Genomic DNA, 16,184 nt, shown 5'->3' on the forward strand with positions numbered 1-16,184 from the left:
ATCCTTATGACCTCCTTTAACCTTAATCACACCCTTAAAGGCCTTATCTCTAATACAGTCACACTGTTGGGGTTGGTGGTGGTTACGGGTTCCACATATGAATTTTGATAAGGCACAATTCAGTCCTTAGTACAATGTTTTGTTAGATTTAGTCCTAAATACTAAATATTTTTGATGCTATTATAAATGGTTTTATTCTTATTACACTTTTAAGTGTTTTGTGATAAATGTAATTAATTTTTGTACATTGCTTTGGTAAGAATTTGCTTTTATAAAAAACAGCATATAAGAGATCTAAGAATGATAACAAATTTTAACTTTTCTGAAAAAATTTTTTTTTGAGAATTTCTTTATTTCAAATTCATTGCCACACACAGTCACATAATTCTCAAAATCTAAGTTTACAACTGATCATCACAAGATCCTTTATCCATATACACATTAGTTAGAGGACAAAAAATTCTGTACAATATTTTAGTAGTTACATGATTTGTAGGCAGTAGTGAATTAGTGAAAACTGAAGAACTCCCAATGCCTTACACATAGGATAACCATTGTCAAATACAAGAAACTAGGCAATAAAAGAAAACTTTGTTCGGTCATAGAAAAATGCTAAAGGCATTTTATGATGAGAGAAATGTTTTAAGTTAGTTCACAACCTATTGGGCAAATAAAACTGCTACATAAATTGGTACTTTTGCTCTTGAATATTTGTAGTATGGTATTACCCATTTATCTGACATTTAAAATTACATAAAGTTTTAAGTCTGGGTTCTCAAAACAGTTACTTGACAATTTTGAATAATGTCTGGTGTACTCAGAGTGCTTTTTTCATTTATCTTTTCTTCTTTCAGAAGTTTTTAAAATTTTTAAACATTTAAATGATACATTTATTGGAGTTGTACCTTTTCTACCACAATGGATTAAGTAAACTTGTCAAAAGTATGGTTTTGTCACTTTCTGGGACACTGAATTTGCTCTTTTTCCTTTCAATGCCTGTTAGCACATGTGGCCAAGTGACCACCTCCAACAGCTAGGTCTCATGTTATTAGTTACACAGATAAGGAAAGTTGTATATAACCATTCCTCCTACTCACTCTGTTGACTTAAAGCAACGGGGGCTCCCTAGCACCTAAATCTTTGCTTTCCTTTTCATATATATATACATGTATATATGTATATACATAAAACAGTAGACACTTCTTTCATCTATCTCTTCTTTTTTAGTGGGACTGTGCAATGCTGGAACAATAATCTAGAATGTCCTGAATAGTGAATTCCATTGTAACACCAGATCCAGGATAACAGCGAGCTATCAAGCCTTCAAAGTGCTTGTACTGACGTATAAACTCATCTTGCATAGAGTGCCACACAACCTATTATAAAAATGAAAACAAAAGTCATTAAATTATGAATAGAAATATATAATCAAGTATGTAGAAATAATGTCAAGATACAGTCTAAGACTTTAGCAGAGTGTAATGGTTAAGAATGTGCATCTTTGCTCCTTCTACTTACAAGATATGTGACCTTAAGTAGGTTGCATCACTGCTCTGGGCCTCAAGTTCCTCATCTGTAAACAGGGTAGTAACAATGATACCTTCCTCATAAGTTTCTTGTGAAGATTAAATGAGTGCATGTATGTAAGGTGCTTAGTACAGTGTTTGACACGGTAAGCACTCAATATATTTTAGCTATTATTATATCTATTACAATATCCAATAGAGATGCGTATATGCACAATTATACTTGGAACTAAGACTAGTAATTAAATGAAATGCAGCAGTTAATGCTTAAATTTCATTCCAGATGAAAGTCTCAACATTTATATAAAATTGATGATACGAAACATTGCCTGATGCCATGAAGGATACCAAGATGAGACAGATGGATTATATATAATCCAAGGATTTATGATTTAGCAAGTGGAAACTACTCAGTTGACAACTACCAAGGCAGAATCTGACATATACATTGACATACTAGCTAATACTAACCGGGGCCATTTATTGCTGCTTACTCTGTACGAGCACAGTACAAGGTGCTTTATATAGGTATTACCCTATTAAGTCTCATGACTACCCGGTGAGCGTGGGTGCTCTGACCATCATTATCCAACAGATGAGGGAATGTTTTCTTCCAGGATTTTTCCTTATAAACCCTTAATCTCATAAACCCTGAATTCCTGTCACCTTAAGTCTGTTTACTAAACAGTATTACACTTTTTGCTTTACATCTTTCAGCTCATGGTATTTCTTCTATTGCCACTCCTCTCACTTTATCTGTAACCATCTGACTTTCAGAGGCAAACACAAATGCAACAGCCCTCATAAAGGTGTTGACGATGCTGAAGTCAGAATGACTCTCACTCATCTCTGGGCCTTTCAGTACAGTTCATAAACAATAGTGGCCTAATTTGGGGTTTAAATCTGGCTCTACCATCCATTAGCTGTGGTCTCTTGGTCACGTTACTCCACCTCTCTAAGCTTTGATTTTCTCATCTATAAAACGGCAGTGACAATAATAGTAGTGTCCACTATATGAGAGAGGTATTATTTCCACTTTTCAAATAAGAAAATTGAGGCTCAGAGAGGTTAAATGACTTGCCTAAAGTCAGGCAGCTTAATCTGGAGCCAGATTATGAACCTGTTTCTAACTCTGGCTCCCATGCTCCACTGTACTAAACTCTAATCCTTTTGGTTATTCCCCTCAAGTGTAAAAAACAAAAAAAAAAAGCCTAAAAAAACTGCCCCACCCCCCAAAAAGCAAAACAACTAATGCCTCAAAACAATAAGGCAGAAATATAAAATAAACAGGAATAGCCATATAAACATATTCTAAATTCTAAATATTATTCCTTTTATTATTCCAACTCATTAGTCTGGCCTGTACTTTATGGTACTTTATGGAAATATCCTCCTGCACTAAAATTAGAAAAATCTGTAGGCTTTTCAGAGGACTTTTCTGGAGAAAAGCAATATATGTAAAGATGTACAATCTAGGAGAGTCAACAGAACTAAGCATACCTGAAGTAAGTTTTCCTCTTCGCATAAATGTTTATCAACCTTCTTGTAGAGGTTATCTAGACCTTTTTTCACTTCCTTTCCAGGATACTCTTTAATGACTTTACGTAGTTCTTGTTTGTTAAATGCAAGTTGATAGCTTACTTCCTCCTCTCTTATACCCTGTGCTACTCGAGCTTCCACACCTTCAAAGAAATGCTTCAAGGAAATGAAAAAAGAAGATGTGGTATATATACACAATGGAATATTACTCAGCCATCAACAAAAAAATGAAGTCTTCCCATTTGCAACAATGTGGACGGAGCTAGAGAGTATTCTGCTAAGTGAAATAAATCAGTCAGAGACAAACACCATGACTTCACTCATATGTGGAATTGAAGAAACAAATGAATGGGGGGGAGAGAAGAAAAGAAGCAAACCATAAAAAGACTCTTTTTTTTTTTTTTAAGATTTTATTTATTTATTTGACAGAGAGAGAGAGAGAGAGAGCGGGCGCACGAGCACACAAACGGAGGGAGAGCCAAGCAGAGGCAGAGGGAGAAGCAGACTCCCGCCTAGCAGGAAGCCCAATCTGGAACTCGATCCCAGGGTCCCAGGGTCATGACCTGAGCCAAAGGTGGACGCTTACCTGACTGAGCCACCCAGGCGCCCCCACCATAAGAGACTCTTAACTACAGAGAACACATTGAAGGTTGCTGAAGGCGAGATGGGTGGGAGGATGGGCTAAAGGGGTGATGGGTATTAAAGAGGGCACTTGCTGTGATAAGCACTGGGTGTTGTATATAAGTAATGAATCACTAATTCTACACCTGAAACTAATATTACACTGTATGTTAACTGGAATTTAAATAAAAACTTGAAACTACAAAAAAAAACCACAAACCACTAAAATAAATAAAAATGTAAAAAAAAAAAAGAAATAATGGCTAAGCACTGCTTTTATTATCACTTAAATTAAAAAACCCTATTTATAAAACAGTATTTATTCACTGTGTTAAACTCAGAAAATATATAAAAGTATAAAGGATAAAATAACAATCAGCTATTATTCCACTACTCAGAGATAACCACTGTTAACACTTTAGATTTCCTTCTAGTCTTTTTTTTTTTTTTAAGATTCTATTTTTTTAAGTAGTCTCTACACCCAAAGTGGGGCTTGAACTCATAACCCCAAGATCAAGAGTCGTATGCTCTACTGACTAAGCCAGTCAGGCGCCTCTCCTTCTAGTCTTTTGATGTGAGTACATAAATGAGATTATAACACTGTATGTTGTATTTTCCATGTAATATTTCAATGTTTTTTCCAAAGTATAAATTTTAATGGCTGCGTATTATTCTATCTAATGACTGAACTACAATTTCTAATTCAGTCCTCCAGTATTGGATATTCACCATTTTTCACTTTTTTTCAGAGTTGGCAAAATCTACTCAGATTAAAAGAAATTTATTATAAACACAATTGTCATAAATATCTTTCATACATAACTACCCACATTGCTGATTACTTTTCAGCACAATTTGCTATGACTACAATTCCTCAGTTGAGTATAGTTATAAGTACTCTGAAGAGTCTTCATATACATAAACTGCTTCCCAGGAAAGTTCAATTGATTTATATTTCTGTCAACACTACAAGAGACTGCTGTTTAACATATTATCATCAGTATTATCACAATTTAAAGAAACTATTGCATTTTGATGAGTGAAAAAGATTTGTTTCATAATTCTTTGGCTATAAAATGAAGTTAATCTGCTTTCCTATGCTTCATAGTACATTCAGAACCTTTGCCCATTTATACATTGGGATCTTAGCATTTTATTATTCATTTTAAAAAGGTATTTTATATTTTATATTACTGACTACTGGATTGTTACAAATATTCATCTCTGGTTGTCTGTGAACTATATTTGTTTTTTAAATATGCAGTTTTACTGACTGGCATGCCTTTGCTTGAGCACTATACAATACGATCTAATATTGAAAAGCCAACCCCCTCTCATTATTTTTCTCTAAAATATTGTTGGCAATTACTATTTGTTTGTTCTTCATTAAATTATTATTATTATGTTTTTGCTAATAACAGTTTTGACAAGTCTATTCCTGGTGCTTTTAAATTTTCATTTCTACATAAACTTTTAATTGGTTATTATGACATATAGGAAATAAATAGGTTTTTTATATATTTATTTTGAATCTTGCTACTTAATCATAGATCAGTAATTTCAACCTATTATACATAGGTAATTATAATCTTTTTTTTTCTTTTTAAAGATTTTATTTATTTATTCGACAGAGATAGAGACAGCCCGCAAGAGAGGGAACACAAGCAGGGGGAGTGGGAGAGGAAGAAGCAGGCTCATAGCAGAGGAGCCTGATGTGGGGCTCGATCCCACAACGCCGGGATCACGCCCTGAGCCGAAGGCAGATGCTTAACCGCTGTGCCACCCAGGCGCCCCCATAGGTAATTATAATCTTGACCCTCTTTTCTTTTTCTTGAGAGAGAGAGAAAGAGAGAGAGAGCATATGCGTGCGAGCAGGGTGGGGAGGGGCAGAGGGAGAGATAATCTTTTTTTTTTTTTTTTAAAGATTTTATTTATTTATTCAACAGAGATAGAGACAGCCTGCGAGAGAGGGAACACAAGCAGGGGGAGTGGGAGAGGAAGAAGCAGGCTCATAGCGGAAGAGCCTGATGTGGGGCTCGATCCCATAACACCGGGATCACGCCCTGAGCCGAAGGCAGACGCTTAACCGCTGTGCCACCCAGGCGCCCCAGGGAGAGATAATCTTAAGTAGGCTCTACTCCCAGTACAGACCCTGATGCCGATGCCGGGGCTTGACCTCATAACCCTGAGATCATGACCTGAGCTGACATCAAGAGTCGGATGCTTAACTGACTGAGCCACCCAGGTAACCCGCTGACTCTCCTTTTTATATCTTTTATGTTTCAGGTCTTATGCTAGGGCTTCTGTAACAATATTAAATATTAAAGGATCTAGCAATGTTTCTGCTTTAAATTTGATTTCACAGGGAATGGCTCTGATGTTGCCGTTAAGTATCACATAAGATTTAGGTCTGAGACAGAATTTTTACCCTAAAGGAATTAAGTTTCAGAAGGAATTGGTTCTGTATTTGACTAAATATCTTTTAAGTGTTTGCTGTTGACAACAGATATATATTTTTTTTAAGATAGATTCATTCAATCATTCAGTCATTCAGTGTGCAGAGGGAGGGGCAGAGGGAGAGAATCCTCAAGCAGACTCCTGCTGAGTGCGGAGCCTGATGCAGGGCTTGACCTCACAACCCGAGATCATGACCTGAGCTGAACCCAAAAGTCAGAGGCTCAACCCACTGAGCCATCCAGCTGCCCCAAAACCATCCTTTCTTAATTTTAATGATCAAATATTCTCTGGGGAATGAGTCAGTTCAGGAAAGGAAAGGAAAGAAAAAGGCAATGAAAAAAACAATTTTTGGTTTTCCTTTTATCTTGATAAAGTTTTCGAAATCTTCATCTGAACTAAGGTTAAAGATGAGCCATTTGTGAGGTATGAAACAGGAGAGTCTGGTATAATGGAAAAGCCTAATCTAGGATTCATCCCTCAGCTGGCTACTTGCCAGTTACTGTAACTTCAAGTAAGTTCATTTACTTTCAGTTTCTTCATTTGTAAAATGGGTTGATACTATCTTATCCCACATCATTGTTTACAACAATTAAAAGAAATAACATACAGAGCATCTAGCAGTGTCTTAGTAACTGGAACCTTGGATAACTGGGTCAGTCCCTCCTTCCTTATCCTTCGCATCAATACATGAGCAAATTAGGATGAATGTCTTGTTGTTGTTTTTCAAATGTAAACGTATGTATAGAGGTTTAAAATCAGGAAAATAACACTGAATGAAAATATACTTACATTTAGTTTTTCAAGAGGTTGTCCTAAAGAGTAAATGACATAAGACTGAAGGTGATCTGTGTATTTTTGTTTGGCTTCTTTTTTTTCAGCTTCTAGACATGAGATTTTCAAACGAGAAAGTGTTGCAAAAATATGGTGAAAATTTTCCATCATAACTACATCCCTGGGGGTCTTCTGGCTTTCATTTGCTACTTTCTCCACTAAAAGAAAAAAAAAATAATAACATCCTGACGTATTATCATATATAGCTATAAAAATATTTACACAATTTTTTTCATTTGTAAGTTTAAGTAAGTAAGCACAGCTCTGGACTTAAGACATTCTGAAGGGTCTTCAAATCCACCTAGCCCTAACAAAAAAAAATGACTCTAAAATAGTCATATATACATATAAATCCATATATATACATGTATATATATATACATATATACATATACACATATACATACATACATATATATATATATACACACACACACATATATATATATGGAAATGCAGTATGTAATAAAGGTGGCTTTTCAAATCAGTGGGGGAAATGATGAATTACTCAAAATGTGTTAGAGGACAACCAGCTGGTCCTTTTGAACACACTAATAAACCTGGATTCCTAATTCCCATTTTCAGCTGAACAAATTCTAAATTGCTCAAGTACCTAAAAATGTAAAAAGCAAATAAACAAATATAATCACAAGTACAAGGAAAATAAAGCTAATTAAAAAAATAATGTTGTGATAGCATGACCTTTTTACAGAAGGTCCAAAACTTAGAAATCATAAAGGGAGAGATGGATAAATCTGACAGGAAATTTCAAAGCTCTTGCATGGTAAAAAAGAATACCATAAACAAAATCAATTTTAGCCATTAGGTTGACAAAGAATAAAAAGACTGATAATACTTACTAATATTCAGCATTAATGAGATGTGATAAAAACTTTCACCAACTGCTCAGAACACTTAACTGGTATAACTTTCTGTGAGACAGTTTGGCAAAGGCCTTGAGATATATGCAAACCTTTTGACCTGGTAATTCCATTTCTAGTAATTTACTCCAAGGAAATTATTGGACAAGAATAAAAAAATATATGCAGGGGCGCCTGGGTGGCACGGCAGTTAAGTGTCTGCCTTCGGCTCAGGGCGTGATCCTGGTGTTGTGGGATCGAGCCCCATATCAGGCTCCTCCGCTATGAGCCTGCTTCTTCCTCTCCCACTCCCCCTGCTTGTGTTCCCTCTCTCGCTGGCTATCTCTATCTCTGTCGCGTAAATAAAGAAAATCTTTAAAAAATATATATATATGCAAAAAACTGGAAACAAACTAAATGCTTATTAATAGGAAACCTGATAATGATACATGGAATACTATGCAATCATTAANGTAAATAAAGAAAATCTTTATAAAATATATATATATGCAAAGAACTGGAAACAAACTAAATGCTTATTAATAGGAAACCTGATAATGATACATGGAATACTATGCAATCATTAAAAATGATTACAGTTATAATATAAATTGACAAGGAAAGACATTAGAATTATGGAGTAGCAGGTTCCAAAACAGAGTATAAGGTATGATAAAAACTTACATTCAAGAACACACACACACATACACACAATATGCACATACATATAAAGGAGAAATATTGAAAAGTTTGGACAAATAAAAATTAAATGTTATCTCTGCCTGATGAAACTACAAATTATTTTTATTTTTTTCTTGATTTTTAAAATCTGTTTTTAGACTTTTGGGGGTGTATAATGAGCATATATTAAGCAAAGCTATTTTGAATTAAAAAAAACCTTTTTTTTTTAAAGTAGGCTCTATACCCAGCATGGAGCCTAACCTGGGGGTTTAAACTCATGACCCTGAGATAGAGACCTGAATTGAGCTGAGATCAAGGGTTGGAGGCTTAACCAACTGATCCATCCAGGAGCCCCAAAGCTACTTTGAATTTTAAAAGAAATATCAACCATACAAACATTCAATCATGTAATTTTTCTATCTTTCCCTAGACCTGTTTCCACTGAAAATGTGATATGTAATTGGTAAGATGATTCCACTTCCTGTCAATTGTTTTAGCTTTTAAAATTCCTGAATATATGCAATCAGATCATTTATTTCAAACTAAATGGTACATCATACTGTTTCTGTAACTTAATTGTAGGATCTGACACAGGAAGACAGTTTAGCATTAATCTACCTTATGTGACAGATACGAAAACTGAGGCCTAAAGAAGTAAACTGATTTGCTTACTGTTACACAGATATCACTGCCTATCACTCCCTGAAGACTCTTGCTAAAATGCAAATGTAAAATCTCATTTTTAAATTTTTTAAAAAGGTTGTTTTTTGTGATTAAAAAAGGAATTCCAATTTTGCATAGTGATAATCCCATATGAACCCTAAAATAGAAGTGGCTCCTGATGAATATGAATGGGTTTTATATGTACTGCTTCTTATTTTTTCAGGTTCAAGAAATACCTACTTTCAGAAAACTTAAATAAGACTATAGAATACGGAAAATAATGAACATATCTATCCCCCAACTTGAGTGACCATAAATAGTGAAAACAACCAACCAAAAAATTCCTTAGAACATAACAAAAGCTTACCATTAACAAATACTCCTCTGATAAGTTTAGTATATGCTTTATCTAGATCTCCACGACGCTCAGCATTTTTAAAGATTGATTCTGCGAGTCCAGCAAATTCTTCAAATTCAGCAACAAACGGAAGAATTCCTACTTTACTCTTCTTTGAGATTTTTACTTCTTCCATTTGCCTTATTTGGTTACTCTACAGTTAGGCAGAAAACAACGGAGAGAAATAGCCAAGCAACTTAGAAACAACATATAGTCGGGGCGCCTGGGTGGCACAGTGGTTAAGCGTCTGCCTTCGGCTCAGGGCGTGATCCCGGCGTTATGGGATCGAGCCCCACATCAGGCTCCTCCGCTATGAGCCTGCTTCTTCCTCTCCCACTCCCCCTGCTTGTGTTCCCTCTCTCGCTGGCTGTCTCTATCTCTGTCGNTAAATAAATAAAATCTTTAAAAAAAAAAAAAGAAACAATATATAATCATAAGCAAATGTATATATCATAGAGGAAGGACATAATTTAGTACCTAGAACATTTTGGATTTTTACTAATTACAGGTTAATATAACAGGGATAACCAAGAAACACTATTTTTATAGATTAAAAAGTACACATATATATTTTTATTGTTGGGGGGGGAGAGAGAGAGAAAGTGGGCGAGGAGCAGAGGGAGAGAGAGAATCTTAAGCAGGCTCCACGCCCAGTGCAGAGCAAGACGTGGGACTCAATCTCACAACCCTGAGGTCATGACCTGAGCCAAAATCAAGAGTCGGAAGCTTTAACCAACTGAGCCACGCAGGTGCTCAAAAGTACATATGTTTTAAGAAAATAAAATAGAAGAAAAAAGCCAAATTTTTTAAAACAAGATATAATCAAACTCTGTAAAGCTCAAGTTTTTGTTCAAAGGGAAAAACAAGCAATAAACAACTCTATCATTCACGAAAGGTAAGTATAACGCGACTGCTCATTTTGACGCGGAGTAGATACCAGAGCACGCACAGGATTTCTCTAGGTTATTTCTAGTTGGTGGTCATGTGGCCAAGTTTGAGAATCATAGTCCTTTCCAATTCTCATTAGCCTAAAATTTGTGTTTGGATAGACCAGTTCTTTAATTTCTGCTTATGAGAACAGAGAGGGAGAACAGGCATTTCTACAATGGATTTATACAATCTAGTTTGCCATGTATCTATTATGTACTTGTTCTACTTATTCTCTACTTGTTTCAGCAAAGTGCTTGTGTACGATGGTGACAGAGTACAAAAGGGATGTCTTATATAGACAAAACCTAGACATTTGGGTTCAAAAAGATCCATGAATTCAATTTGGTTCTGTGTACTTCTCAGAGGATCTAGATAAAAATTACACCGCCAAATACTGTAGACATTTTTACCTCTACCTAAAATTTCATAAATGCTTTTGGGGTGTAACTTGAAAATCCTCTGACATGTGGCTTAGAAAAGTAATTATCTGTAGGCTACAGACCTTAGTACTGGAAAGTCCTGTGGAGTACTGTCAACCATTTGATATTATCTTTCCTACCACAGAATACCCATTTTATTGGACTTCGCTTTAATTGCACTTCACAGATAACTGCATTTTTTTTTTTTTTAACAAATTGAAGGTTTGTGGCAATCCTGTATTGGCAAGTCTGTCAGTACCACTTTTCCAACAGCATTTGCTCATTTCATGCCTCTGTGTCACACTGTGGTAACTGGCAATATTTCAAACTTTTCCATTATTACTGTATTTGTTATGGTGATCTGTGATCAGTAATCTTTTGTTTGGGGTGCCACAAATCGTGCCCATATAAGATGGCAAACTTAATCAATAAATGTGTGCATTCTGACTGCTCCATCAACCAGCCATTCCCCCGTCTCTCTCCCTCTCCTTAAGTCCAGACACAGTTTTATTCCCTGAGACACAATATTGACATGAGGCCAATTAAGTGTTCAAGTGAAAGGAGGGGTCTCATGTCTCACTTTAAATCAATAGCTAAAAATAATTAAGTTTAGTGAGGAAGGTGTGTTAAAAGCTGACAGGCCAAAAGCTAGGCCTCTTGCGCCAAACAGTCAAGTTGTGAAGGCAAAGGAAAAGTTTTTTAAGGAAACTAAAAGTGCTACTCCAGTGAATACATGAATGATAAGAAAGCAAAACAGCCTTTTTGCTGATATGGAGAAAGTTTTAGTAGTCAGGATAGAAGATCAAACCAGCCACAACATTCCCTTAAGGCAAAGCCTAATCCAGAGCAAGCTCCTGACTCTTATTCTGTGAAGACTGAGAGAGGTGAGGAAGGTAGAGAAGAAAAGTGTGAAGCTAGCAAAGGTTGGTTCATGAGGTTTAAGGAAAGAAGCCATCTCCATAAAAAAAGTACAAAATGAAGCAGCAAGTACAGACGGAGAAGCTGCGGCAAGTTCCCCAGAAGATCCAGCCAAGATCACTCATAAGGGTGGCCACACTAAACAACGGATTTTCATGTAGACAGAACAGCTTTCTGTTGGAAGAAGATGCCATCTAGGACTTGCATAGCTAGAGAGATATCAATGCCTGGCTTCAAAGCCTCAGGGGACAGACCGACTCACTTGTTATGGGCTAATGCATCTGGTGACTTCAAGTTGAAGCCAATGCTCATTTACCATTCCAAAAATCCTAGGGCCCTTAAGAATTATGCTAAATTTACTCTGCTTGTGCTCTATAAATAGAACAAAACCTGGATGACAGCTCATCTGTTTACAACATGATTTACTATTTTAAGCTCACTGCTGAGACCTACTATTCAGAAAAAAATATTTCTTTCAAAATATGACTGCTTATTGACAATGCACCTGGTCACCTAAGAGGTCTGATGGAGATGGGCAATGAGATTAATGCTGTTTACGTGTCTGCTAACACAACATCCATTCTGCAGCCCATGGATCAAGGAGTCATTTCAACTTTCAAGTTTTATTATTTAAGAAAAATATTTTGTGAGGCTAAGCTGCCATAAATAGTGATTCCTCTGATGTACCTGGGCAAAATAAAGTGAAAACCTTCTGGAAAGGATTAACCATTCTAGATGCCATTAAGAACATTTGTGCTTCATGGGAAGAGGTCAAAAGTGTAACATGAACAGGATTCTAACCCTCACGGAGGACTCTGAGGAGATCAAGATTTCAGTGGAGGAAGTCACTGCAGATGTGGTAGAAACGGTGAGAGAACTAGAATTAGGAGTAGAGCCCGCAGATGGGACTGAACTGCTACGATCTCATGATCAAACTGTAATAGAAGAGGAGTTGCTTCTTATGGATGAGTCAAGAAAGTGTTTTCTTGAGATGGAACCTACTCCAGCTGAAGGTGCTGTGAAGACTGTTGAAACGACAACAGATTGAGAACGTTACATAAACTTAGTTGACAAAGCAGCGGCAGGGTTTGAGAGGACTGTCTCCAATTTTGAAAGAAGTTTTACTGTGGGTACAATAGTACTGAACAGCTTTGCACGCTATAGAGAAACTGTGAAAAGAAGAGTTGGTTTATGGGGCAAACTACTTTGTTGTCTTATTTTAAGAAATGGCCACAGCCACCCCAAACTTCAGCAACCACCACCCTGATCAGCAGCAGCCATAAACATGGAATCAAGACCTTCCATCCGCAAAAAGATTACAACTCGCTGAAAGCTCAGATGATGGTTAGCATTTCTTAGCAGTAAAGTATTTTTATTTTTATTTTTTTTTAATTTTATTTTATTATATTATGTTAATCACCATACAGTACATCCCCAGATTGCTGAAAGCTCAGATGATGGTTAGCATTTCTTAGCAGTAAAGTATTTTTATTTTTATTTTTTATTTTTTTTTAATTTTATTTTATTATATTATGTTAATCACCATACAGTACATCCCCAGATTCCGATGTAAAGTTTGATGCTTCATTAGTTGCGTATAACACCCAGTGCACCATGCAATACGTGCCCTCCTTAGTAAAGTATTTTTAAATTAAGTTATGAACATTGTTTTTTAGACATTAATGCTATTGAACACTAAGAGACTATAGTGTAATATAAACATAACTTTTATATGTACTGGGAAACCAAAAAATTCATCTGAATTCATTTTATTTCAATAACTTGCTTTATTGTGATACTCGCTTTATTGAGGGAGCCTGGACCAACTGAGCCTGCGGTATCTCTGAGGTACCCCTGTATTCCACTTCATCGGTATTGATGATTGTGACAAGTAAAAATGGATGCAGCAGAGAGGGGAGTGTAAGACTGCAGGTGCTGGAACCAGACTGTCTGGGTATGAATACTAATTCCATCATTTCTTACCATTGACCTGGGCAAAGTAAAACAACCTCTCAGAGAGTCTACCTTATGTAGGTGGGAGGAGGTAGTGAAGATTAGATGAGATAATGTGTGCAAGGTGCTTAGACCAGTGCCTGGTACACAGTAAGCACTAACTTATGAATGCTGGTCTATGGTGGTTAGTAAGCTTCAGAAGATTTTTGTTCAGGCGGCACTTAAAGGCATAGGATATAATTATAGCCTGAATATACTTAAACATTAGCTGGAAATATTCTAAATGACAGTTGTCTTTTCGGGGATTAGAACTGGTAGAACAGAAACAACGCATTTGTTTAAAAAAAGAGCCATTAAGAGGTGCCTGGGTGGCTCAATCAGTTAAGCAACTGTTCCTTGGTTTCCGCTCAGGTCATGATCTCAGGGTTGTGAGACTGAGCCCTGTGTTGGGCTCTGCACTGGATGTGGAGCCTGCTTGAGATTCTCTTTCTCCCTCTGCCCCTTCCCTCCAGCTCACACGCACGTGCACGCTTTCTCTCTCTCTCAAAACAAAGCCATCAATGAACTAAATCTTACAAAAATAAAATTTCTCTCAAGCTCTGGGGCACCTGGGTGGAAGCGTCTGCCTTTGGCTCAGGTCACAATCCCAGCATCCTGGGATCGAGCCCCACATCGGGCTCCCTGCTTGGAGGGGAGCCTGCTTCTCCCTCTCCAACTCCCCCCTGCTTGTGTTCCCTCTCTGTCTCTCGCTGTCAAATAAATAAATAAAATCTTTAAAAAAATTTCTCTCAAGCTCAATGCATACATTATTTGCAGCTGACTGCTCGACATGGAGGTTGTTATTCAATGATTAAGATTACAACTTGGATGAAAGGCACACATCGCTGTATTACTTATCCATCCTTTCTGTCCATGGCAATTTAACCAAATCATATCATTCTCAAAGGTTTAAGAGTGCAAGTCCATATCACTATAGTGTGAAGAATCCTGAAAAGCAAATTGAGTGCAGGTAAGAATGTTTGGGACTGCAGAGCCTAGCTTGGTAGTACTTGATATGTCACTTACTTTCTAACTTTAGTTTTAGCTCAGGCGAGGCTAGCTTTCTTAGTCCTGTTCTTTGAAGAACAGCAGATACTCTGAGCTTGGCCATGAGATGAAAGAGCCAAACTCAGGTGCTATTTGTTCCATTTTCTGCAGCCATCTGACATTCATGCTTTTGGCTCAATACAAACAGGCCCATTTATTACCTTTTCAAGGTATGCCTTAGGTCCTAATCTTGTCCCAAATACCAAAACATAACACTTACTGAGTACATACTATCCACCAGACACTGTGAGAAGATAGGAGTTACAGTAAGAGACAGAGATGTCCTGTCAGTGACAACAGATAGATCCTTTGGAAATACATGTAATTTTATAAGAAAATATTGAGTTTATACCTTTGTCTAAGTTAATTTTACTTTGTTTTTCTATTCTGCCTTGGGAATAACATGAACGTTCTTTAATAAACTATTATTAATGACTACCACTGGCAGCAGTAAGAGCACCACCACCTTTATGAGCCGTCAGTTACTAAGGTCTGATTTCTGTGCCAGGCAGTGTGCTAATAAGCACTTCATCTGAACCCACATCTATATTTACCTGAAACTACATCCTATGCTTTTAACAATTATGTTCGGTTGGATTGACAGGTTTACATAGAGTTATATTTTACTAATAAAAGGAACAAAGCCTTCATAGTCTGGAAATGTAGTGTCCTCATGATTTATGTCACATGGGGCTCATTATCTTAGCTGCTAGCAGCTCTTCCTTTTCCCTTTGGCTCTCAGCTTGCAGTCAGACCCTCTAGGTTTAGCATCACCGCTGGAGAAGGTGGGAGAAAGAAGAGGATAAGCCTTAAAGAGGTCAAATTTCATAGTATTTCAAATACCAAGCAAAGTCATGTGGTAAGGAAAGAGGGTTAACAAGCTTATTGAGGCGACATTTAAGTTTCTATAGTGAAAGTAGATTGCCTTTATACTTTAAAAACCCAATAAATATTATTTTCCAAAAATGATGTAGATTTTAATTGCCCTTAATATTTCTATCTCCTATTATTTTATGGATATTCAAGAGCTGGATATAACTTAGAAGTTACATAGTAGAAATATTCAAATGACAGACATCCACTTTTACATACTAACTACATTAATAAAATGAACCTCTATTTTAGAACCTGGGCCAGCCCAATTCATACCTACAAGCTTACCAAAACCTAGCAGACAGAAATAAAATTGCTAATGATTTTTCTTTCCTATTAGAAGGAAGAACATAATGATTGCTGGAAGTTATTATAAGAACAATGTATTCTCTTTTTTTAAAGACTTTTTAAAAAAGATTTATTTATTTAT

The 16,184-nt window shown here is 36.4% G+C and overlaps 1 protein-coding gene across 12 annotated transcripts in view; it reads right to left on the reverse strand.

Annotated features, from left to right (window-relative positions):
- Positions 1-331: 331 nt before the first annotated feature.
- Positions 332-16,184, reverse strand: part of EXOC1 (exocyst complex component 1) — a 59,312-nt gene continuing 43,459 nt past the window's right edge. For all 12 annotated transcript variants that reach the window (XM_011223486.3, XM_019798436.2, XM_034671777.1 and 9 more), the window contains 4 exons: positions 9,546-9,729; positions 6,933-7,132; positions 3,027-3,221; positions 332-1,376 (listed from right to left, as the gene is read on the reverse strand). In XM_011223486.3, coding sequence (XP_011221788.1) covers positions 1,224-1,376; positions 3,027-3,221; positions 6,933-7,132; positions 9,546-9,729 — 732 coding nt within the window. In that variant the 3' untranslated portion in view covers positions 332-1,223. The remainder of the gene's footprint in view (positions 1,377-3,026; positions 3,222-6,932; positions 7,133-9,545; positions 9,730-16,184) is intronic.

Source organism: Ailuropoda melanoleuca, chromosome 11 (assembly GCF_002007445.2).
Source record: "Ailuropoda melanoleuca isolate Jingjing chromosome 11, ASM200744v2, whole genome shotgun sequence".
Classification (NCBI taxonomy): domain Eukaryota; kingdom Metazoa; phylum Chordata; class Mammalia; order Carnivora; family Ursidae; genus Ailuropoda; species Ailuropoda melanoleuca.